The 24769-nt window shown below is 31.8% G+C and overlaps 3 protein-coding genes across 4 annotated transcripts; 1 reads left to right on the top strand and 2 right to left on the bottom strand.

Annotated features, from left to right (window-relative positions):
- Positions 1–2290: 2290 nt before the first annotated feature.
- On the bottom strand, positions 2291–8144 carry LOC101503876 (receptor-like protein 4). Its single transcript, XM_004485754.4, has 10 exons — positions 7939–8144; positions 6061–7116; positions 5576–5723; positions 4938–5009; positions 4715–4786; positions 3855–3926; positions 3700–3777; positions 3384–3565; positions 2712–2852; positions 2291–2608 (listed from the first exon to the last, which is right to left on the bottom strand). Exons 1-9 carry the CDS (start codon positions 8024–8026, stop codon positions 2728–2730), a joined length of 1893 nt encoding a protein of 630 aa, XP_004485811.1. The 5' UTR covers positions 8027–8144; the 3' UTR covers positions 2291–2608; positions 2712–2727.
- A 4968-nt stretch (positions 8145–13112) lies between these two features.
- LOC101503101 (uncharacterized) lies at positions 13113–18972 on the top strand. Of its 2 annotated transcripts, none has more exons than XM_004485751.4 (6): positions 13113–14100; positions 15834–16380; positions 16540–16748; positions 16827–16858; positions 16943–18076; positions 18183–18972. In XM_004485751.4, the coding sequence occupies exons 1-6, from the start codon at positions 13254–13256 to the stop codon at positions 18210–18212; spliced, it is 2799 nt and encodes a 932-aa protein (XP_004485808.1). In that variant the 5' UTR covers positions 13113–13253; the 3' UTR covers positions 18213–18972. The 2 variants fall into 2 exon arrangements, with proteins under 2 accessions (XP_004485808.1, XP_004485809.1); XM_004485752.4 differs by having other exon boundaries at positions 13114–14100; positions 15834–16362.
- Positions 18973–19937: 965 nt separating this feature from the next.
- LOC105851660 (uncharacterized) lies at positions 19938–21026 on the bottom strand. The gene has a single exon (XM_073369122.1). It carries the CDS (start codon positions 20921–20923, stop codon positions 20348–20350), a length of 576 nt encoding a protein of 191 aa, XP_073225223.1. The 5' UTR covers positions 20924–21026; the 3' UTR covers positions 19938–20347.
- Between the last annotated feature and the right edge of the window lie 3743 nt (positions 21027–24769).

Below are 24769 nucleotides of genomic sequence, written 5' to 3'. Positions count from 1 at the left end.
AAAAAGTTTGCAGTTTTAGTTTCTAAAAATATAAGAATATAGGATTATTATTTTGATGATAGACACAGCTAAAAACCCAAGTAATTTAATTTTTTATATTAATTTAATCTCAAAGGATAAATAGATAGTTAACTTTGTTAATTTAAATGTGAAACTAATGTGACATATGATGTGTACTTTATTACTATCACATAAGAAATTGATTTGACATGGAATAGAATAACAACAAAATTGAAAGAAAAAAAAAAGTATTATTATCTTGGTCCTTGAAAAGTCTTTATTAATGTAACATATGATGTGTCATTTTGTTACTATTATATATGTAACTGATTTTATATGGAATAAAACGACAACAAAGTTGAAAATACAAATAAAGTTTTTGAGAATTAAACTTTACTGTTAAATATTTTATTATACAAATTACTATTATAAAAATAATTAAAAGATGTAATTAAATGCTTTATTGTCAAAACATCTTCGATAGATATAGAAATAATTTCAATTTAAACATGTTAAATTGTAAATTTATTGCTAAACAAAATCAGATTTTACAATTTAACTTGTTTTGATTAAATCAACATATACTTAGTTGCAATATATCTTAAATTTATTTTATACAACCATAATTGATTCCATTAAATCTGAAAGATATACTTATTGTTTAAACACACTGATTTCAATTGCAACCTCATAACAAGATTGCCATTGCATTATGTTTTTTTTTCCTTTCAATTAAGCGGTGGTTTTAGACCCTATCAAATTAGATATAGAATGTAGTAGTAAAAGATTGACACATTATATGTCATATCATAGTCCATATCACAAAATTAACCATCTATTTTACATTAAAGATTAAACTATCTATTTTAATAATTCAATGATTATTTTGAATTTTTAATTCAATTTATAGATTAAAGTGAGAACACCGTATTTTTTTGAAACTAAAATCATAGTTTATTCAATTTTTAGTTAAAAAAAAAAAAGAGATGCAAAGAAGTACAATATTAGCCATATTTTTATTTTATTATTTTTTAAATGGAGAGTAGTGTGGTTTTGCTTGTGAAATATGAGTAACGTGGAAAGCGCGAGACTATAAGCCATATGGTGTTCAAGGGCAAATAAGTAAAGCTAAGGGATTCCACTTTCCAATTAATAAATGAATTGTAAATAGGGTTGGGAATAGGCCAGGCCAGGCCAGACTTTGCAAGGCCTGAGCCTGGCCTACGATTAATTTTTTAGGCCTAAGTCTGGCCTACGGCCTATCACAGGCTTTTTTTCCGGCCTGGCCTGGCCTTTTTAAAAGTCTGGCCTGGCCTGAAAGCCTATTTAAAAGCCTTATTCATATTAAAATATTTAAATGCTCTCTACATACCAATATCAATGTACACGTCTATATATATTAAACAAAAAATAATTTTTCTAACAAAATAATTTTTAAAAAATCTGAAACAAACATCCTTTAAACCCTAAAACATAATTCTTGGTTTCAAAGAATAGATTTTTTTTTTTTGAAACAAATGTACCAATGATTACCTCTCAAACAAATATGGAAGGACTACTGAGTTATTGACTAATTGAATGGCTACCGAACATGGAACGACTACCAAATATGGAATGGCTATCGAATATGGAATGACTACTAAGTGATTGTCTAATTGATAAAATTTAAAATAGGAAATAATATTATTAATATAATAATAAAAAATAACATTAATAAATAATTAAATATATATAGGCCGGCCTGTCAGGCCTAATAGGCTTCTTTATAAGCCTGAGTCTGACCAATTTAAATAAATAGGCTTTAAAAATAGCGGTCTTTTTATTAAATAGGCCAGACCATAGGCCCCTGTCGGACGGCCTAGCCTATTCCCATCCCTAATTGTAAATCCAAATATTTGTATTGGATTATCTATTTGACAGAGGAATATAGTGGTAATTTTAAAAACGGCTTGCTAATCTTGGTTGATTGGTGTAGTAAATTGGAAAAGGTTATCTGGTTTGAATTGAGTTGTGGAAATACTCTTACTATGCAAAACAATTGGAAGACCTTATTTGCCGAGTTTAATGGGTATCTGGAAAATACATGGTGATGTGTATTTTAAGTCCAAATAGTTTAGGTTTTATTTTCGTTGTGTGAATCATTTTGCTTTAACCACTTGTACATTTCAATTCAGAAACCAAATTTCAGCCTATGCCAATTTGGTTGTTTCCCCCTTTTTAAGACTCAAACAACCGCACTTCCCATTAGAATGATCCACACATTTAAGTAAACCTATATTAAAAATGGATATAAATGAATGAACCGGGGCACCTATTATGTAAAGTAGCCCTCATCTATCATCAACAGAACATTATGATTTCTGTTTACATTTCAATTTTTAAACTGTTACAAGTATATTCTATCAACAGACCAAAAATAAGTATAGAAGTTCAAACATTGAAGGAGAAATTAAAAAAAAAAAAACGTAAACATGGTAATGTACAAAATTTTATGATTTACAAATTAGTGGGATTCTCAGCCTGTAAGAAGTAATTCAATGGGCTCAAGAAACTGTCAATAGTTGGGGAAGAAGGTTATGGGGTACAGCCATCAGAAGATAAGAATACCCTGCCATACATAACATGCCCACATAAATAGAGATTTTTTGAATGAAAAAAGATATCAATTGAAGATGGGAGAGAAGAATGGTAGGATAGTCTTCCAAATATACCAGAATAAATGGGATGCTATCCTCCAAGCAAGATAGGTCCATTCTCTGCAGCTGTGTGAGCATTGCCATAATTATTATGCCGTGTCATCTGGATGTCGCGTGAAAAATGGGTCCTTGCTTTCGCATATGGTGCTGCCCTCGCTACAAAAGAAAAGAGATACCGTTGTGATTTGAAAGTAAGACATTAACCATACAATGTTTCGCACGGTACCCTGTGTTGCTATATTTACTCATAATGGTTCCATATAAAACGCAGGCCTTGTACCACTATTTATATTACTCACTCTGGTCCCAATTATAAGAAGAAAAATAAAAAACATCAATACCAATTCACTTATTTATTATTATTATTTATTATTATTATTATTATCACTTTATTAATATTTTTACAAATATACTTCTCATAGAAAAGTGAGAGACATTAAATGCATTCACTAATACTTAAAAATAAACATTAAATGAGGATAAAAAAGTCGTTTAAACAATAAATTCATCTTAAAAGTCACAATTTTTTCTTATAAATGAAACGAAAAAAATTTCAAATTTTTTCTTATAATTAAGACCAATTAAGGCCGGAGGTAGTAATAATTTAAGTCAAGTGCAACTACAAGATCTATAAAGCTAGAATAAGCTTAATGCAGTAACGGCATATTAAGATATTAACATCCTTACCTGCAATTTGCTGAGCCCGGAGGATATTCTTCCGCCTTTTCCACCAGCAAACAGAACAGGTAATCAGAAGTAGAAAAGTAAAAAAAGCACCTAACCCAATACCAACTTTAGCACCAGCAGAAAGATGGCGCCCGCATGTAGGTAATCCAGGTATACCACACAGACCTGCATTATCTGTAAAACTGCAGCAACCCACATGTTTAAATTAAGCAACCTTAATCACAAATATAGGAGAGAAATAGCATGTACATTTGGTTCTCTTCTCGTTGCTTATAAATATTCCTTAAAATTATCATAGATTTTGATCACAACATACTTGAAACTAGCTCTGTGCAGAAGCCTTCCTCCTAGAGTCGCCGGGATCATTCCGGACAGAAAGTTGCCATTAAGGTTCCTGCAAGAGGATATTTTTAATACGGACTTATAGTTTTCTTATTCTTCATACGGACAAGTTAAACAGTAGAGTCTTACAATCTCTGTAATGACGTCAATTGTCCAAGACTTTCAGGAATTGATCCATTGAAAAAGTTGTAAGACAGGTCACTGCATTTGAACATGGCATTCATAAATGATATTACCATGATAGCCAAATCAAAGATTCAAACCTTCTAGTATTCTAACATTTAAGCTAATCTCAAGCGGTTTAAATCAAAGCATGAAGAAACTGAAGCTATAGCGCAAAATATATATTTAAGACTCTACAGTTTAAATCTGATTTAGAACTAAAGCTACAGCGCAAAATATATTTTATTTAGATATCTGATTTGCTTCTTTTGCAGACTTTTGATGCAAACTTACCCCCTTAGCTTTAACAAAAAGAGTAATTTTAAAGCATGGAATATTCACTATACCGCTATCTATACCATTATAATAAAAAAAATTCCAAAGTTAGAAACGTATTACACAAGTGAAATTTCACTTAAATTTTGTTACTTTTTTTTTTTTTTTAAATTACATAAATTTGTTGTTCTTTACTTTTGAGTCTTTACTATGATATGTAGTTCAGGAGCAAAACACACTTCAATTAAAGTGGGAAATCGCCAAGAATAAGTAGGAAATATGAATATTAGGGAGCAAGAAATACATGTTGAGAAAAAACTAAATAGTAACGTTCATGTTTCAAGTTAATTATACATTGTCGCTTTGATCTTTCTTATTCATGGAAGAACGGGTATCAGGAATTGAGCTGATATAAATTCCCAACACACCGGTACTGGAAATAAGAATCACATATTGGGATTGTACCATATATTTTATAAACTAAGAACATAAAAGACAACTAGTCAATCTGCCATATAAACTAAGAAGAGCAAGAACTAGAATTCACTTACAGCACTTGCAAGGTAGTTACTGATCCAAGTGAAGATGGAATACCTCCACCAATGCTGTTTCCACTCAAGTTTCTGTGATTTCGAAGTAAAATGAGCATGAGAAATCGGCCAATGAACATTTATTATTTGATTGAGATCCACATAAGCATAATTGATAATTCATACATACATCCAATGACGCAAATTTTAATGTTTGTCTTAAAGGAAAACATTTAGAACTTACAGGATTTGTAGATTATGGAGTCTGGAAATGTCTTTTGGCAATAAACCTTTCAGACCTTGATTGTCAAGACCACTGTTCATCAACAAATACAGCATCAAATATGCAAGCTATTGATATTAAATATTTATAACGGTTTTCAACATAACACAATGGCTTTCTACCCTAGTGGTAATTATAATTCTCTTTACTAAGTGCATGGTAGAGTTTCAAGTTTGTTTTCAATGCAACCAGAGCCCAAAGAAAAAAAAGGGGGAAGGCCAATGTAAGGGAAGGGTTAATCAACTAGTGAATGTAAAATGATTGATTTCAGAAAGGATGCAATACTTAACCAATTAGTGAAGAAAACATCTCTGTAAACTGAAATTTATTAAACATAGTTGTTGAGCGACGATACATACTTAAAGCTTAAGTCTTCTAATTTATCTTTTTTCTTTCTTCTTTTTGTGTCAGAATCAACTGTGTTGATAAAAAAGCTCTGGTACTGAAAAAACGTTTTGCTTCTTGGTTTTTGTATAACAGAAATAAAATATTGAGAATGGTAAAAGTAATTAAAAGAATTAACAGGGAGATGGAATTAAATGTTACTGCAAAATCAGATATACAATAAAAGCCTAAGAATAAGGATGATAGGAAATTACAGTCCATCAATGACCCAATTGCCGCTACTTTTGTCTAATTGGCAATCCACTCCAGTCCATGGATGTTGTTGAGGAACACACGGATCACCATTCCACCCAAACCTGGGAGGAAGCCCCAAAGCCTTCTTCAATTTTTGTAAAGCCATAACTAGAGTAAAAGGACAATGATCAACTATCAAAATTTTACACCTAAGAAGCATGATGCCATGATGATGAATCTTAAAACGAACAAGTACCAGCACATAATTTGGTCAAAACCAATTTCATGTTATATTCATAATGAATAATGAGGCCCGCATCCATATAGAGTATCTTGTGGTGTGTTAATTAATAAGAGAAAATGAAGGCAGAAACTGTATGATTCTGCATTGCTAATAAGTTCCTAAGAATGCAAATATTATGTTGTAGCCCACTTGACAAAGACTAAAACAAAACAGAAATTCATGTTGAAAAAAATTAACAAAAGTTGGGGTTGGCATTCGAACCTTCATCCGATAAAGTTTTTGACTCGGGCATTATAACCTCCAATATCTCAATGGCAGTGATTATGGCAAGACTACCTTCTTTTGGGCTCAAAGTTATTGTTAAAGACCTCCCATTAACAGTAACAGTTGTATTGAGAACAAGGGCAGTATAACGATCCCCACTCAATTTCACAATGTCAACATTTTTAAAGGCAACATCACCATTAATCAAAACGTCAAAGACCCTTTCACCTATGGAAGTCACTGAGTTATCAATCTCAGCAAAATGTAACCAAATAGAATAGTTTTTGTTGGGATCCACATCCATTGTATATGATAAATCAGGCTGGCTACTAGTACTAACAAGTGCTGATCGATAAAGAGTTTCTGCATAAAAGTTTGGTGGAAGTGAAGTTTTTTTTATTCTAGTTTCAACGGATCTTGGTCGATCAGAATCCTGACCAAAAGTTTTAATGTGCTGCCAAAATCTGTCCCCTCCTAAAGGATCTGCACCATAATCCACACCAAATTTGGACTGCCCAAAGCCACAGCTCAGTCTTTTAACTGTTCTAAGTATTATCTTTTGACTCCAGTTTGGTGCAAAATAATAAGCTTTACTATCAATTTGAAGAATCTCAATTGAAAGGATAGCTGGATCCCCATGACCAGTGCTATGAAAACAGATGGACACAGTACGGTCCATAAGAAACACCTGGGCTTCAGTAAATGCTTGATCATCCTGAGTGGTCCAACCTGGTTTCAAAGAATATATTTGAGTGCCTTGAATGGAAATGTCAAATAAAGGTTCATTGGTAGCTCTAGCTTGTGCAACAAGTCCAAAAAATATCCTGACTGAGTAGTGCCCCTTTGGCACTGCATTAATCTTGTAGCAATTTGAAGGCCCTTCAGACAAGGGGAAATAGCGAAGAGTTTTAAGAGGAGGTGTAATGTAACTTGTTTTAGATGCATTAGCAGGTATGCCTCCTGTATATCCAAAGTCTTTATACCATAGTGTAGTGGTTGGCTTTGTTTGAACATTTTGACGAGCCCCACAGCTTATTCGCATAGCAAATGGTCCTGCAATGGTTATGGAGTTTCATAAATTTGAATCAAGTCAAAGGAGGACAAAAGTAAATCTCACAATGAAAAATCCTAAGACTATTAGTCTTTTTTGGCATGCACAAAGCAGTCATGCTGGTTTCACTGACACTTAAAACCCACCCAAAGAATACAACAGTAAAAACAATGCGGGAACTCCCTCTTGCTGTGAATCTCAAACATTTCCAAAATTGTCAATAGATACATCACACACACAAACAAACACGCATAATTTGATCACATCCCGATTAAATCCAACCCTTGGTGCAACAATTGACCAACAAAGTAAGTTCTATGAATGTAGGATTCAAGATAAACCAACACAGTGCAAATTCAACAAGTTTCAATTTTCAATACAATATTAGTATCATTGAGAACGGTGCATAACAAAAAAGGGAACCAAGTTTAGTTTAATCCAGAATTGGATAAGCTGGGCACTTTTATTAAGCATTCTATTATAGAGAATTGGAAAATGACAGTCATGAAGCATTAAATCTCAAACTATAAGCAAAACAATAAATAATAGAGATTACTAACTTCATGGCACTATCAAATTTTCCTTTTCTTACTTACTTACTATAAATGATATCAACTCATGCAAAATTAACAAATAGGGGAAAAATAATATATCCCCCAATTACACAGATAAATTAAAGCATCAATTCCACAAAGTGGCACGCATTATCAGTTGATTAGCACAATTTAAAGCTAACAAAGTAAGAATTGAAACAAATCGAAATCCAAAATCATCATGAATCAACTACTTATCAAATTGAATGCAAACAAAATTAGGAAGCTCACCTCGTTGAGCTGCATTCGTGAAGGAAAAAGCAAAACAGAGGAAGAACATCCGTAGTAGAAGAAATCGAAGCATTGTGGTGTTCGGCATCTTTGCTTCTTCTTCTTCTTCTTGTGCACTCTCTCACATCCCTGCTTTTCTAGAGAGAGAAAGAGGAAGAGAGAGATAATGCTTGAACGTGTATGCACTTACCATACCAGTAAGTAACACTTCACAGTTGAAATATTTATTACATTATTTATTAATATTAGTTAAAGGTTATTAATGATTTTTTCTTTTTCTTTCTTCGTTTAGTTGACTCGTGAATGAAGGATGTAACAGCTGTCCCTGTACTACTCACCTTCATTACGACTGCTGCAGCTTCGCATCTAATATTTCTGTCTTTATTATCGAATCAAAATTCTTTCTTTTTTCCTCTTCTCAATTTTTTTTTTTTTATTTACTTTTTTTTGAAGTTGAATGTGTAAAATGTGATTTTCATATAATAATATAATTGAAACACAAAATAAAATATAATTATAATATTTTGATATTTTATAAAAAATAAAATATGATCTACTGTATTTTATACAATATTATTTTATTTTATGTCGATTTTTATATTAAGTAAAAATGTATATTATAAAAAAAATAAGGTGTGCTTTATGTAAAATATAATCAAATATAGTAGTTAAAAAATTCAATATATCTGATTAAAATTTTTGTTTAATATATTAAAATTTTAATTATTATTTATATTTATATTTTATTATAGAAGAAGTAAGTTGTATAAAAATTATATATATAATTTCATAAAAAAAAATCACCAACAATGTATTCTCAACCAATCATAAATAAACTAGGATTTGTAAGACTTTTAGCTTTATTTTTTTTATGAGCACAAAATAAAAAATGAATGATGATACTTTTGTTTAAAGCAAGAAGACTTTCAAATTCAAAAGACACCTTCAAAGAGATTTATATTTAAATAATTTTAAAGACATTTATAAAAATAAATGTAATATATTTTAAGATGAATGATATAGTAAAAAATACTTATGAACTACTTTTTTAATATGTAATTATAAACACAATAGATTAAAAAATATCTTTAAATATAAGTGAAGTAACAATGTCGATTTACAAGAAAGGGGGGTTTGAATTGTAAATGCACCTTGTAAAAATTTCTATTAAAAACTTAAGAAAATAACTCAAGATTGATCTTGGTTGTGAAAACAGAAAACGGAGAACGTTCTTGGTTTTAACCAGAAAACGGATAACATTCTTGATTAGTTAAAATCAATAATTCAATTTATGTAATTAACTTGATAATCAATCAAACTGAAAGTAAATAGATAAGGGAAGAGATACCACACAACGATATATCCTGGTTCACCCAACTCGGGTTACGTCCAGTCCTCACAACCGTGAGATTTTCCATTAAGTGTTTAAAACAAAGAACCTTCTTGGTTTTACAGCACCTAGTTCAGATCAGCCTTGATCTGTTTCAATCTCTATTACTTTCCACTCAGAAATTAACAACAGTACCTATCTAACCTTGATAGGATGTAGTCTTAAACAAACTCTTATAGTTTGAGTTTTTACAATTGGATTGTTTTTTGTCAGAATCTGAGATTTCTCAACTCTTGTTTGAGAATAGATTCTTTACAAAGGAGCTAATAATAATTGCACAAACTAATATATGAATATGAATCAGCAGCTGTTTCGCAAAAAGCAGAATGTATGATTGCCTATGTTTTATAGAATTTCAAGTATGTATGTGATTGATTTATGGATTTCTTAGCACTTGAATTTCTTGTCTTGATTCTGGATATTTGCCTTCTATTTATAGGCTGTAGAGGCACTGAATGAAGGTACAAAAGAGTTGTTGGAGAGACTCTGCTTTTTGACTGAAACATTATTTCAGAATAAAAATAATCCTTCTTTGAAATAACTTTTTGACTTTATTGGTTTAACATTTAAAGCAGTTTTGTCCTTTTTTCGAAAGTACTCTTGATGTTTATTCATTGATCTTGGATGGTACATTCTCTGTCTTGAGTCTTGAGTGTAGCTAGAGAAGTTTGGAGAGGAATTACAAGCTATTTCAGAGGAGATGCAGTGTTGCTGTTATTGTGCAGAAAACGGAGAATGATTAACGTTTTTGGTTTGTCAGTTTGAACTTTCTTGAGCTTCAATAATCATTCTGGAGTTCCTATTTTAATCATTTTGGATTTCCTTTGCAATTGTCTTGTCATATGTCAAGATTGATCGAACTTTCTTGACATTTGATTTTTGGAGTTTGCAAACTGTCATGACTTTTGTCTGTCTTTGAGTCCTTTTATTTTTGAGATCAAATAGCCTTTTTGAGCTTAGATGAATCCTACTTGTTCTTTGCCATGTACTGATTAGATATGAACAAATTTTCAGGGCAGACTCTTTGTTAAAGAGGTAGAAAAAGTTTGATCAACATGCTGTGATGAACTTTTTTTAAGCTGGAGATCTTTCTCTGTTTTAATGTTCTTGTTGCTGTTTTCTTTGCTTTGCTTGATTCTATTTTTAATTAAATTCACTCAAAAGCACAAGTTAAATTAACATAATGTTTAGAATCATAATTAGCATTCTTAATTAACTTTTTTGTTTGTTTTCATCAAAACATTAAATTGAGATTTTGTCTCAACAATAAGATCATATACAAATTATTAGATATATTTTATTATTATTTTTTAAAAAATTTATTCCTACTAATTTATCTTAAAATACTATTTATTTTATTTTAAAATAATTGAGTCATTTACTCATTTATCATTTATTAAAAAAATATAAATAAAATAGAGAGAATATCATTTTTACTAAATTATATTTGTTAACTATCAAAGTATTATCCATATTATAAATATATATTAAGAGTTAGTATATTGAAAATAATATAAGTAATATTAATTAAAGTGTATAATAATAATAATAAAATATATTAAAAATTAAAAGTATATTCATTTGGATTTTTTTTATAAACAAAGTGTCGTCCATTTTAAAACAGAATAAATAAAAATTAACATCAAATACATCTATTAATAATAGATAATTTGATAATATTAATAGACAAAATATAAATACTAATAGCACGGTCACATTTTTAATATACGTGAGAAAAAAAAACAGATATCTATAAAAAAAAAAGGACGGAAGGAATATATGATGTGAGTATGGCAGATGGGGTGTAGCTAGTGCCATGGTGTTGTGTGTAGTTAATCTCTACAAGGGGCAAGTGAAACCCCATCATTACCGTTACCCCACTTTTCTTTTATATTGAGGCAAGCGAAAATCCCCACTTCACTAAAAATGATACTAAATATTAGTTAAAATTAAACAAAATAAAATAATAGTTATATTCCTAGTTCCAAGGGAGTAATTGATGATCGAGATGGATATGCTTTTGGGGTTGTGAGACGACAAAAGCAATGTGAAAAAGGAGAGAATAATGAATCACGGGAGTGAGAATATCAAATTGTTTTGTTCCATGCCCCGAGACTAAAGTTAATTACAAGATTAACCTCGAGAAGTAACGGTAAATGGGATTGTGCGATTGTTGTTTAGGATCGGACGGTCAAAAATGGTCGTATGTTAGTTGAGCTGAGTCCACTGATGTGTTACTTTGACATTGATATTGAGATGGATTGGTTTAGTGCGCCGCAATCATCGGAGGGCGTCACCCGCGCATATGGAGAAGGGTCAAAAATTCCAAATAACTTGTTATGGTATGACTCACGCTTCGACTAAGCAAATAACTTTTTTTCTTTAGACTACATATGATATAACTACAATCACAAATTCACACATGGAAATTTAAATTTAAAAGATAATATTGAACCTTTCTTTTTCAGTTATTTTTTTTTATTTTTTATGCGTTTCAAGATAATTAATAAAATTTGCTATTTTTAAATGTTATTAGTTATTTTATAATATTTTTAAATACATATTATCTCAGAAAATATATTTCTCTCATTGAATTAAATAATTAAAAATATTATTAATAAATTAATAATTAATATTAAATTTAATTTAAAAAATAACAGTTAAATACGATTAAATTATTTATGTAAATATAACAACTAAAAAAAGATCAGGAGAGTATTATTTATTGAAAAAGTTAAATATTCTTATCAGTATATATATTTTATTTGAAATAACACATCTCATTTGTTTCTTTTTAATCGTTGTTTTTAAAGAAAAATTTTTATTTACTTTTATATCTCATTTTCAAATTTCATAAAGTATCAAATAGTATTATTTTGTCATAATTATCTCTACTTATTTATAGCAATGAGAAAAAATAAATGAATTAAGACTTATAGGAAAAAAATAAAACTATTTATAAAAAATAGAAAATATTAAATAACTAGTGTAAACAATCTTAAATTCAACAATTATTACATCCCATTTTAAATAACCATCACATTTAAAACAATTGTCCTAAAAATAACTGCAACTTTAATTTATCTTCTTTTAATTATATATTATAATTAATACAACTGCGTTATTTTATAGATATTATTATTTACTTTATACTTATATATATAGATAGATATATCAGTGGTTAATAATTATAATAGAGTAAAACAATTATTCTATTTATTTAATTTATCATATTTTAACTGTTACATATTTAATAATATTATTCTTATAATATAATTTCAGATTTTATTTATCCAATAACTCTTTTCCTTCACATGGAACAAGATTAATTGAGAGACACCATTTAATGATTATTAGAGTGATAATGTTCCAAAAACATGAAAATCTCGTTCAAATCTTTCATGCATTTTTACAATTGTTACCCATAAACATTAATGTATCCTTTTCGAGAAGATTTATAGATTAATTAATGCATAAGAAAAAAAAATTGATAAATAAAAATTAGAAAAGAAGTTTGGATTCAACTATAATCTCGATAGGAAATTTCATGAACCAAAAAAAAAAAAAAACTTAAAATAAATAAACGAAGATTGAATGAAATATGAAATAAAACCAGTAATACTAGACGAAAGAGAGGTGCGAAAATTAAATGAGTACGGTGAGAATTTGAATTGGTTAAATAAAATATGATAGACGAGTATTGTTAAGCCGAAAAGTATTATGAGGGTATGGGCTTAGAGGTGCGAAGTATTATGATGGGTGGGGTCCATATGTCCAACGAGGATTCTGATGTCAGCAGTGTGTTTGGGCGACAGAAACCCCATCACTGGATTCACTGCACTGTAACCCTCTCCTCTTTCGATTTGGGGTTATTGCACCATTTCGATTTGGGGCTCCGTAACCCCCCTCCCTTTCTCTTTCTTCAATGTCTATTTCAGATTCTCCCGTAGCAGATGATCCTTCGCTTCAAGACGACGAAGATGACGACGAAGAGGAAGAAGAGGAAGAGGAGGAAGAAATTGAAGAAGAAGTAGAAGAGGAAGAAGAGCATGAAGAGGAACAGGAAGAAGAAGAAGAAATTGAAGAACAACAACAACAACAAGAGGAAGAGGAGGAGGAGGAAGTAGAAGAAGTTGAAGAAGAAGAAGAGGAGGAGGAAGAAGAAGAAGAAGAAGAAGAAGAAGAGGAGGTGGAAGAAGAAGAAGAAGAGGTGGTGGAAGAAGAAGAAGAAGAGGTGGTGGAAGAAGAAGAAGAAGAGGAGGAGGAGGAGGAGGAGAAAGAAGAAGAGGTGGAAGAAGTTGAAGAGGAAGAGGAGGTGGAAGAAGTTGAAGAGGAAGAGGAGGAAGAAGTTGATGAGGAGAAGGGAGAAGAAGTTGAAGAGGAGGAAGTAGAAACAATAGAGGTAGAAGAGGAGGAGGAGGAAGAAGAAGTTGAAGAGGAGGAAGTAGAAACAGTAGAGGTAGAAGAGGAGGAGGAGGAAGAAGAAGTTGAAGAGGAGGAAGCAGAAACAGTAGAGGTAGAAGAGGAAGAGGAGGAGGAGGAGGAGGAAGAACAAGAAGAAGAAACTATAGGGATGGAAAAAGAGGAAAAAGAAGAAATAGCAATGGAAGAGGAGGAAGAAAAAGAAGAGGAAGCAATAAAGGTTAAAGAGGAGGAAGAACAAGAAGAAGCGGAAGCTATAAAGATTAAAAAGGAGGAAGAACAAGAAGCAGTAGTAGAGGAGAAAGAGGTGGTTCCAGATTCTCTTCTCGATGCGGATATACTCAACAAAGGTTTTTTTATTCTTGATTTAATCTAGTATTTGGTCACTTGTTTTCCTTAATAAATTTCGTAACCTGGTTTTGATACTGTATTGTTCACCGCCATATCTCTTGTTGGCACACATGTTTATTGCCCTTTATTTATATGTTGCTGTTTTGGTGTGTTTATATTCCAAATGCTATGTGCTCATACATTTATAGAATCAATAAATAGATCCAAGTCGAACAGTTAAAGGCATTGGCAAAGGAACTGTTGTAAGGGAAAGTACTTAAGGAAGCCATAAGTGTAGACAAATAACTATAGATAAGTTCAAAGGTTTTGTGTAATTTGCAGCTAAAGCAGTAGTAGGAAGATGGTATGCTTTGTCAAGGCGATAACAAGTACAAAAATCAGAAGTATATTCATTGATAAAAGTGGCAGCTTGGTGCAATAAAAGTCCTGCCATAGTGTCCATGGGAGGATCGGTTCTATTGTGGGTATACTACAAGCAATTTTATGTCACCTTACATTTGTAGGAGGCTGATTCTAGTATTCTATGACTCAGACTTGTGAGCCGTACTGGTGACCTCCTAGTAGTCACACAATAACAGCTCCAACCCGTTGCACCAAGGCTTTCAAGCACCTTTATTGGTAATAAGTGTTGATAGAATGATAGGTATTGTTACCGACCTGATGAAAAGGAAACTCCCGCAGTAACCTAGGTATTATGAGGAAGTAATTTTGAAATATGGCCCAGCCTCCCTTATAGAATAGGAAATAATTGTGTGGAATCTATCCCGGTGTTGCCTTAGGATCAGCGTGTGTAGTTTTCCCAATTGCATCAATACCGGGTTTTGCTATATTTTGACCCTGACCTTGGCAAAGTCAAGCCTGTGGTGGCTCAAAGAAAGAAGATACAATTCTTTTGCAGCTCATATTGAAGGAACTGAATGCAAAGAACCTCAGAGGCTGCCAATGCCAAACTTTTGTAGTGTCCGACTCCATAGATGCATCTAACATCCAGCTTGAATCCATTTGCAAAGGAGGTGAACAACGCTGCATTTGAGGCTCAACGCTTTCATCATAAACGAAGTCATAGACTAGAAAACCAAATAAATTCACTGTTGCAAGTTTGCAGTGAACATAATAGGTCAATGTGGTGAAAGAACCCAACTCTGGTGAGCTAAAACCTAGCTCCGTTGAGTTGAATCTAGCTCCAATGAGTGTAACCCAATCCCTTAATCCTTCAATCTTTTGTAATTCTTAATGTTGTTTTGTCCATTTTTCCATCATTTCTAAACTTTTTGCTCTTTTTACATATTTAGCTGTGAACCTATCTTGTGATTTACGAACTTTTCCATCATTTTTGAATTGTGATGTTGGTTGGCCTGGCCTGAATTTGGGAAGTTTGTTTATTGCGGTTTGCTTTATTACTATGTTTGAATGTTGAATATTTGCTGTGCACATCATAAATTGTGTTTACATAGTGTGATACACGTTATAAACATTCCTTGAATATTATGCAAACTTCTCATAAGTTTGCGAGAGTCAAGTCTATGGATATTTCACGAGTTTACATGGACTTCTGTGTTTGACAACTTTGGTTCTTTCAGTCATTTTTTTATAATTCGTCTTGTGGGAGGTATTAGTAATACTGTAATACACTTCTGTCTAGTGTCTCTAACTCTCTATGAAATGATTCAGAGAAGAGGATTCTTTTTTCTATTTTTTATCCTCATAATTTAGCTCTCATCTTCTATTGTAGACTTAAGCCAACATATGGAGTTTAAGGTGAAAGAAGAAAACATGGGGCCAGTTTCTTCTGTGGCAGAAAACCCTGTAGTAATGAAGTCATCACATTATATGGAAGAGAATGATGCCGTGTTTAAAGCATCTGTTCCATCGCATGAGGCAATAACATTAAAAAAGGAGGAGTTCCACCTGAAACAAGAAATTTCTAGTCCTCCAAAATCAAGTGCAAACTTGATTTCTGCTGAAGATGGCAAAAATCAAGGATTAAATGTTGACCTTGATAACGCTAGATCTCCTGTTCAGAGAAAAACCTTTGGAGGAGGCAGTGAACCAGATTGCAATAGCAAAGCTTCTTTATCCGATGTTAAGGACATTGATTCTAGGGCCACCAAGTCATCCAGTGATATGGGAAAAGATGTGGTTACTGGAGTCATACAAAGAGATAATTTTGTTGAGGATGCTGATGGTGGTCCGAACTCCAAGAAGAAAATTATGCAGTCAGAGATTGAGTCAATTGTTGATGTGAAACAAACAACATCAAGGTTTGGTCATGACTCATGGTAGTTCAGTATGTTCTTTTAAGTTTAATTTCAATATGACCTTAATTTATACTGCATGCTGTTGCTTTCAGAAGTAGATTCTTGTCCTTAACCGTGTTTAAATTTGTCCACACATAGTCTCTGACCATTATGTTTTGCTGTTTACCTCGTCACTGATAGGAGGACAAGAGATCTGTCTCCCAGTGCTGATATTAAAGATGGAAACAAAAGACCGGCAATTTTATGTGATTTTTTCGCTAAAGGTTGGTGCATCAGAGGTAGTTCTTGTAGCTTTCTTCATATAAAAGATAGTGTGAATAATAGTGACCAGGAGGCTGAAGGAGACTCATTTACTGCACTTCAAAAGAGAGAATTGAAATTGGAAAAAGGTATATCAAATAACTTGTTCAACCTCTTCAGGAATCCCCTCTGTACATATTTCTAATAAAAGTATTGCCCTGTAACAGGTGTTAAGGAAAGACTTGACGGGTTGAGAACGGTTAGTACTTGGTTTCCATTTACTGCTTTACATGGAAGCATATCATTGCATTCTTCTGAATTTCCTTTGCAAATGAACATGTAGAATGAGGAAGAAGCAAGTCCAAGTTGGCACCCATCTCATGAAAAAGAGAAGTTTCTGATGAGGGACAGCTTGTTTCCAGAGAGTAGATCTGCATTTAATGCATCAAACAATTATTTCACCTCAAATCATTCCTCATATTCATCCCGTGCAGAGGGAATGACTGCTAATCGAAATCAACATATGTACAGAGGATTCTCAAATGCTTTGTGTTCTCAAAAGCTTTTGAACAGTGAGAAGGAGTATCACGCCCTTAAGTCCACTTTCTCTTCAGAGCGGGAAGATTTGCCTCTAGTTGGTTCATCTAGGGTTCCGCCACACTCTAATGGATATAAATTAAAAACTTGTTCTAATAATTGGGAACCTTCTGTTCCATTTCGACCATCCTTTTTTATTACTTCCATGAATGTATCATCCCCCGGAGATCTTTATGACCCTCTTCGTGATAGCATTGAGATACCTAATATTGGAGATGGGTCTTTGAAAGCTTCCCTTCTAATTCGAGGGTCATCTATCCAGGCTTCATCACAGGCGAGGACATGTGATGATTCTGCTGCAGTTGGGAAACACATGTCTGATCTTAATGATGACAAAAGTTCTGTATCTTCCCATAATAAATTTTATGAAAATGAACCTAACAGAAGTTCTGTTCCTCGTGGAAAAGATTGTCTCTCAACTAAAACAGAGATAACATCAGGAACTTGTTCAAACTACCAAAATGGTTATGTAGATGTGGGACAACATACCTTTAGTGTTGAAGATACGATGGAAACAGAGAAAAAACGAACTGAGCATGATGCTAGGCATCACGGTGAAGGATCGGGGCACAAAAAGAGGAGAGTATCAAAGGATAATAAAATTTATGAAATGGATGTTGACTTTCAAACAGATGGCAGTGTGCAAAAAGAAACAAAGGCAGTTAAAATTTTCCGGGCAGCTCTTGTTGATCTAGTGAAGGAGTTGTTAAAACCATTTTGGCATGAGGGTCGTCTCAGCAAGGATGCACATATAGTAATTGTTAAAAAATCAGTTGACAAGGTTGTTAGCACTTTAGAGGCACACCAGATTCCGACCACCGAAGATACCGCTAAGCAATATGTTTCTTCATGTCGGTCGAAAATTGCGAAGTTAGTCAATGTAAGTGTCTTTTTTGTAGCAGCGATTGTGATTTGTCAATGTAAGTACATGGACGTTGTTTGATTGTGGTTTGTCCTCCATCTGACAATAAATTTTTTATTTGCAGGGATATGTCAGTAAATATGGGAAATCTTGATATGCTAGCCCAAACACCTCCTTTTTGTACAGTTTCTGATAAGTTTGGCTGACCCCATTCTTGACAACTTCAGTCTGAGGCTATCTGTTTCAAAGTCAAGGTTGATTTGGAGTATTTCGAATTCTCTTTCAAGATGTCTGCTTCATGTTTTTTTCCATGCTTTCTCTTGCTTGTTCCACTCTCAAGTAAACTGGCTTGAATTGCATGGTTTATAAGGATATATGTTATTTTTATTAATTTACATAATTATGTTTAATTGTTTAGCAATATTTGGTTTAACTTTCAAGCGCCTGCAAGTATTGGTATTGGGCACTACTTGAAAAGACTTGTAGGGCTCATGCTGTTTCTTTGCTTTCGTGCGTACGAAAAATTTGGATTTTTTGTTGTAAATATAGTGGTGTCCTGTGCTGATGAGTTTAACAACTTGTTGACATAGCTAGGGATTAGGGTTTTAGAAGTTGCAATATCTTGGGCAGGTTTTAATGTCCCAATCGTCAAATCTTATCATTTATGTGTTAGCATGTTTCATTGTGTTTCTTGTTATGCCTATTATTGACCAGAGAAAATTTTGTTAAATAGTAGCAAGCTGAAGTTGCAGAGTATTTATCGACTCAAAATATGATGCGTAGTCCTGTTATTCTGTTTTTTTAGTTTTTAGCCATGGGATTTGGCTTCCTATCTTTATGGATGACATATTTCTGTAACTCTTCAACCCTGGACTATGCTAATATAAGGAGAAACTCGGAACTTTATTCAATAAGGTACTTGTCTCATTGTGCTTATTCATAGTAGTAATTTGTTTCGTCATTTACACACATGCCCATGTTGATGCCATTTTTCTTTTAAAACATAGTTTAGTAAATTTTTATATTTGGTTTTGTAGCATTACATGTATCAGGGATTTTGTCATTTTGACATGTATCTAGTATATAACTAGTATATAATTGCACTATTTCTTGCTAGTGCGTGTGATGAATTATGCTAATAAAATTGCCTTCAATTTGTAAATTTCTAAAATAAGTTTCATACTGTCCCTATGCAAAACAGTTTTGCTGTTCATAGCACAGTTAGGGCACAAAAAGAAATATCATTATTGTCTCTTACATAATTTTTGAAATTTATCACGAGACAAATTTGAGATGAAAATAGTGAAAAAGAGAACCATTTCTTCTATAAGTCATAAGATCAGTTCTTATGCATGGTATCCATGTCATCCTCCTTCAATGTTGAACCTAGTTAAGATGTTTAGCTTTAAGAACCCAGTTAAGAATTACTGCCAGATGTGGCCTAAGCAATGGTCTCTCACTCTGGCTGTCATGAAATGAATTTTGGTAAACCACATCATCTCTCACTCAGCCACAAATAAAACACTTTTTGAGGTGGTGTACTGTATGACAGGCATTCTTCACCATGATATGGCATTTGAAAGGTGAGACCATGATGGATTCTGTAGTCAAGGTGATGGTTGGCAGTGGTTTAGCCTTGATGTTAGTTGGAGCTTAGAGAGTTCTCTCTGGCTTAGGGGCTTGACCCTTTTCCTTGTATTTCCTTCGGTTCACTGTTATACAGAAACTGAAACTAATAGGAATTCCTATCACCCTCTCCCTGATTTAAGCTTATGACTTTGTGTGCTCAGGATTTCAATAGGTTATCACGAATCATTCAGATTTTTGACGTTTGTGGGTCTGCATATTTTCAAGAAAATAGTACCTAGATCAGGAAAAGTATGAAAATATTTTCTTCCTTTATAGAGTCAAAGTACAAGTGCTGGAGCTTTACTCTGCAATACCCAACATATAAAATACTTGGCCTCTAGGTTATATATGCTTATATTTCTATAAGCTGATAGAAAAAAAAGTCAATAGCAAGCCATATAACAAGTGATCCAAGAGTTTATCAAACAGAAACTTTATAGCTTCGACTAAACTAAATAAAATAGAAATGATAGAAAATATCCATAGCTTAGAGGTATATGATGATGCTAATATAAAATAACCTAATACTGCAGTAACTGATGCTGAAATGAAGCGTGCCACTTGTACTCTTTTCAGACGCCACTTTAACTAGAAAGAGAAGATTCCTTATGACATTTTCTGGTCTTGCAAGAAACAATTGCATAGAGGATAAGTCTTGTATCAATATAATTTGAAGCTTTCTCTTTGAACAGTTTGTGCTTTAACAGCATCTGGCTTAATGGTTCGGCATTCTTTGCATGGTGATAGAAAAGACTTCATTTTCTGCCCAAACCCTGTCCTTGCCGTGGTGCTTTGCTTGTTTGTATGTTTGCTTGCTTTTCCAAGTTCATGATATTTCATGGTGCTTCCTGTTTTCCTACTTGACATTTCACTATTGATATGATTTGCTAGTAATGGTCTTGAGGAACCGGGTGGATTTGGGATCAACGACGGAGTTGTTTGAAATGCAAATGCCTGTGGTTGAAGTTGACCATTGGAAATAAGTTGATCAGCAGGTGTAAGCTTGATTAGATTGACAACAGAATTCAAGTTTGCTTTACTGTTTGTAAATTCGAATTCCGGGTCATGTTTGTTTACCTGGTAGTGTTTAGCATGGTTAGGAGGTGAAGGAAACTTTGGTTGTTGGTCTTGAATAGAAACAAGGCCACTAAAAGAGAGTGAATCCATTGAAATGCTATCACTCACAAGTTTTGAGGGAAGCTTGTTTCCTTTCCGGGTATCCATGGATTGATTCATGATTCAAAATGGCTATATTGGTTAAAAACTTATACGTGCAGAATCTTGCCGCCTTTAAATTGTTTTATTTATATTGGTCCCTTTGAGAACTAGCAGGGGTAAGCTCGTGCCCATATTTAATTTTAGGAAGTCAAGTTACTATGTTGGATAAAAAAAAATTGAATGTGAACAAAGATCAAGATACATAAAAGGGGAGTTGAGTAACCATTTATACAATTTACATTGTCAATTCGCTTTGATGCTTACAACTAAAGGACTTTTCGGCCTCTAATTTTAAGTAGCCAATTGAACTAATTTTGTGTATGAAGTTTGTCATCTATCAACGGGGGTTGTCGCATCGACAATTTGGTCCATATATATCTATAGAGGTGTCTACATATTGGTGGATATTACCAAGGTAGTATTATCATAGTATAGCATCTCTATCTTAAGGTCATTGTCAAATCTTAATGAGCCTAAAAAAGACTAGTTATATCTTAAATTTTTGTCTTTGTTGCGGTTGTCTTTTGGGCTTACGTGAGGTTTCCCACTCATAGCTTACTCAAATGACTGATTCTACGAGGATGGCTAGTCTTGCTAGCTGAATTGTTCAGTGTATTTTGTTATCTCTCTTTGCTGTTTAATTATTATAACATCGCCGACTAACTACAGTTGTGGATGGACGCAGGCCAACGCAGGCATTCAAGCGTTAAGTTGATTTCCATTTTTTAATAAGTATATACTTACTTTCATGAAGCGATACAAGTCCAACTGTGATCCTTCATATGATTGAGAATTTTGCAATTTTACTTTGTTTTATACAGATTTAGATTACGATATGCATCCCCATGTAAGATTAGTGAAAATCATAATCTCAATGCGAGTTTACTATTGAATTTATCTTTAAGTCAAATTTATTTTAATGGTTAAAGTTGGTAATTAGTTGTTAGTTTTGTTAGAAGGAGAAGTTTAACTCATGAACTCTTTCTCCCTCTAATCCCTATATTCCTCTCCCAAACTACCAAACAACACCATATGACTCCCCATTTTAAGTCAAAATTAGCTTGGTCAATTTACAATAATTGAGGCAATTGCTAATAAGTGTTCTTAGAATTAGAATACATGTTAAAAAATAAAATGTAAAAAAAATTTGTCTAGGAAGATGTGTATTCAATTCCTAGATAGTTTAAAATGTATTTTCCTCAACGCAAAAATTATATATTTAGATTACTTAACAAGTGTCAAAAGAAAATATATTAGCAAGGACCTTTCTACAAACTGCCAAAATACACTTTATATTTTCAATTGGTTAAAATTAAGTTCCTAATATGTTTTCCAACTTTCCAAACCAATACATAAATGGAAAGTTCGATAAAAATAATAGAAACTATAAAATTCTATACAATAACTAAAAAATAAGTTATTTGATTAGTAAGAAAGAATAAAATTATAAATAAATTGTTTAAGCGAATATTAAAATTTGGAGAGAAAAAATTTAATGGAAAGGTAAAGTAAAAGAAAAAGCACAATAAAACTTTGTATATTCTTTAGAATTATATATGACTTTAGTTCCTATAAAATTTTAAAATTTTATTTTTAGTGTATAATTTTTTTTTTAATTTCCACAGTATTTTTTGTCAACAATTTATTCCTTATAAAGCCAAAACAAATTGAGACTACATCATAATGCTACAAAAACTTGCATATACATTTTATATATTATAATACAAGTCTATCCAAAAAGAGCTCAAAATTTAATTTACATGTCTAAACTTATGTTATTTGATTTTTTTTATGCTTAAAATTCCTATTTCATTTATTATTTAATAAAAAAATTAAATAGTATACATGAGTTGACATAACATCAAAAGACTAAAATTGTTGGTAAAAAATATAATATAATAGAGGTTAAAAGTGAAAAAACAATATCATAGAAATTAAAAACTAAATTTTAAAAAATAAAAAATATACTTAAACGTAAAGGTATATGTTCATTGAGTTGAATAGTTTAAAAGCAGGATATATATATATATATATAAAGAAATTAAAAAAAAAAAAAAAAATCCATTTAGTGTTGGAAGTGACTAATAGGATTGGTGATGAGGTATTATTTTTATAATTTTCAAAAACAAGAAAGAAAAATTGTTTGGATCCATCGGACAAAGTAGAAATATGAGGTGAAAAATTGAACTCAGTTAACTTGGGTTATATGTTTTTTGAAAGAATAAAAAGGAAGAAATGGTATTTCTTTTTCTAAATCTTAATATTTTCAAATATATAAAAATATATGATTGACTCATTTGAACGTGTAAAATATATTTTTAAATTAATCAATTTAAATAAAACTTAAAAATTTTGAAAACAAAAGAGTCTGATTTTATGTTTTAAGTATCAATATCAAATGAGAATAGAAATTATCTCTACTTTTTTCTTTATTAATAAAAGTCTATAATCATTCTCATGAGAGATAGATAGAAAGCATCATTAATCTAATTTTTTGTGTAGAAACGTACATATAAATATGTGACATAGTTTGAGACTTTCTACATTCAAAATTATAATAATAAATTTTTTATTTCTACATTTTTAGGAGTGCAGAAGATTATTACTCATTTAATGTACAACTATGAAGAGTATTTAGAATATGTTGATTCTTGAACGCTATGAAGAAATTTATGTATTTTTAACACAGGTAAAACCACCACACCTTATTCATTCCTTTCTTAAATTTTCTCTTTTACATATTATAATTGGATGTATGCATTCTTGAGCAAATTTCGTTTTTAAGTGAATTTAGTTTCTCTTTATTTTAAGAGGATTTGGACGGTATAAATTGAATTAAATATAAAATCATTAAAATTTATCTATTCTTTTCGATTGAATCAAACATGTATATATTTTTCTCCTCTTACTTCGCATCTTATCCACTCCATTAAAATATATCTCTTTTTTTATTCTCCGTTGAACCAAACACACCCTTAATTTACTTAAAATTGAAGGTTACATTTGAGATGCCTTATAAAGATTAAATCATTTTTAACATTTAAAAAATAATAATATTAATATTAATCAACGACAACTATTCAATAATCTCTTCGTAGTTAATTAATAATAAAGAGTTTAAGAAGACAAACTCTTAATATTAAGAATAAATTCTCTTACATATTTCTCACTTTAAATGATAAAAGATTATAGATGACTTTATCATATTTACACATAAAATGATTCATTTTATTTGATGCCTATCAAGCAATGATTTTGGACAAATATAGGAATATGACATAGGAAGATGACATTTTAGTTTCTAACACTGTACCTTACAATGAATAATTCCTAAATTTGTAGGGTATTGCTGATTTAGTTCATGAAGAAAAAATTAAAAAATCACAAAAAAATGTGTAAACCTTCAATGAAATGATGTTACTCTTAAATTGATATTTTATAATCGTCACTCTTTTCCAATCTAGATCCTTCTTTGGAGGGTAATTATGATAATCCACAGCATTACATGATTAATGTCCCCATTATTGTCGATTAATTAAGTGTTAATTGAAAGGAAACATATCAACAACAATAAGGAGTTGGATCAACTAGCCCATACTATATCCAATTTCGGTGGACCCCACATTGATCTGAAGAATAGGTCGACAAAAGAGAAAGCCAAGTGTATGTTTTCATTTGTACACTCGTGAGGTGACCCACAACCCACTACAACCTATGTCCCACATTTCACCAAGATATTATTATAGCGGGTCCTACATTTACTTAGTCTTCATCCTTATCCAATTTCTTCTAACTTTTTCCACCCTTTATTACTAAATAATAAGTTACACTTGTAAGCAAGAAAACACTTGATCCAATTTTAGC

The sequence above is a fragment of the Cicer arietinum genome, chromosome 1 (assembly GCF_000331145.2).
Source record: "Cicer arietinum cultivar CDC Frontier isolate Library 1 chromosome 1, Cicar.CDCFrontier_v2.0, whole genome shotgun sequence".
Lineage (NCBI taxonomy): Eukaryota > Viridiplantae > Streptophyta > Magnoliopsida > Fabales > Fabaceae > Cicer > Cicer arietinum.
The sequence above is the reverse complement of the archived record's forward strand: the minus strand, read 5'-3'. Positions and strand labels throughout refer to the sequence as shown.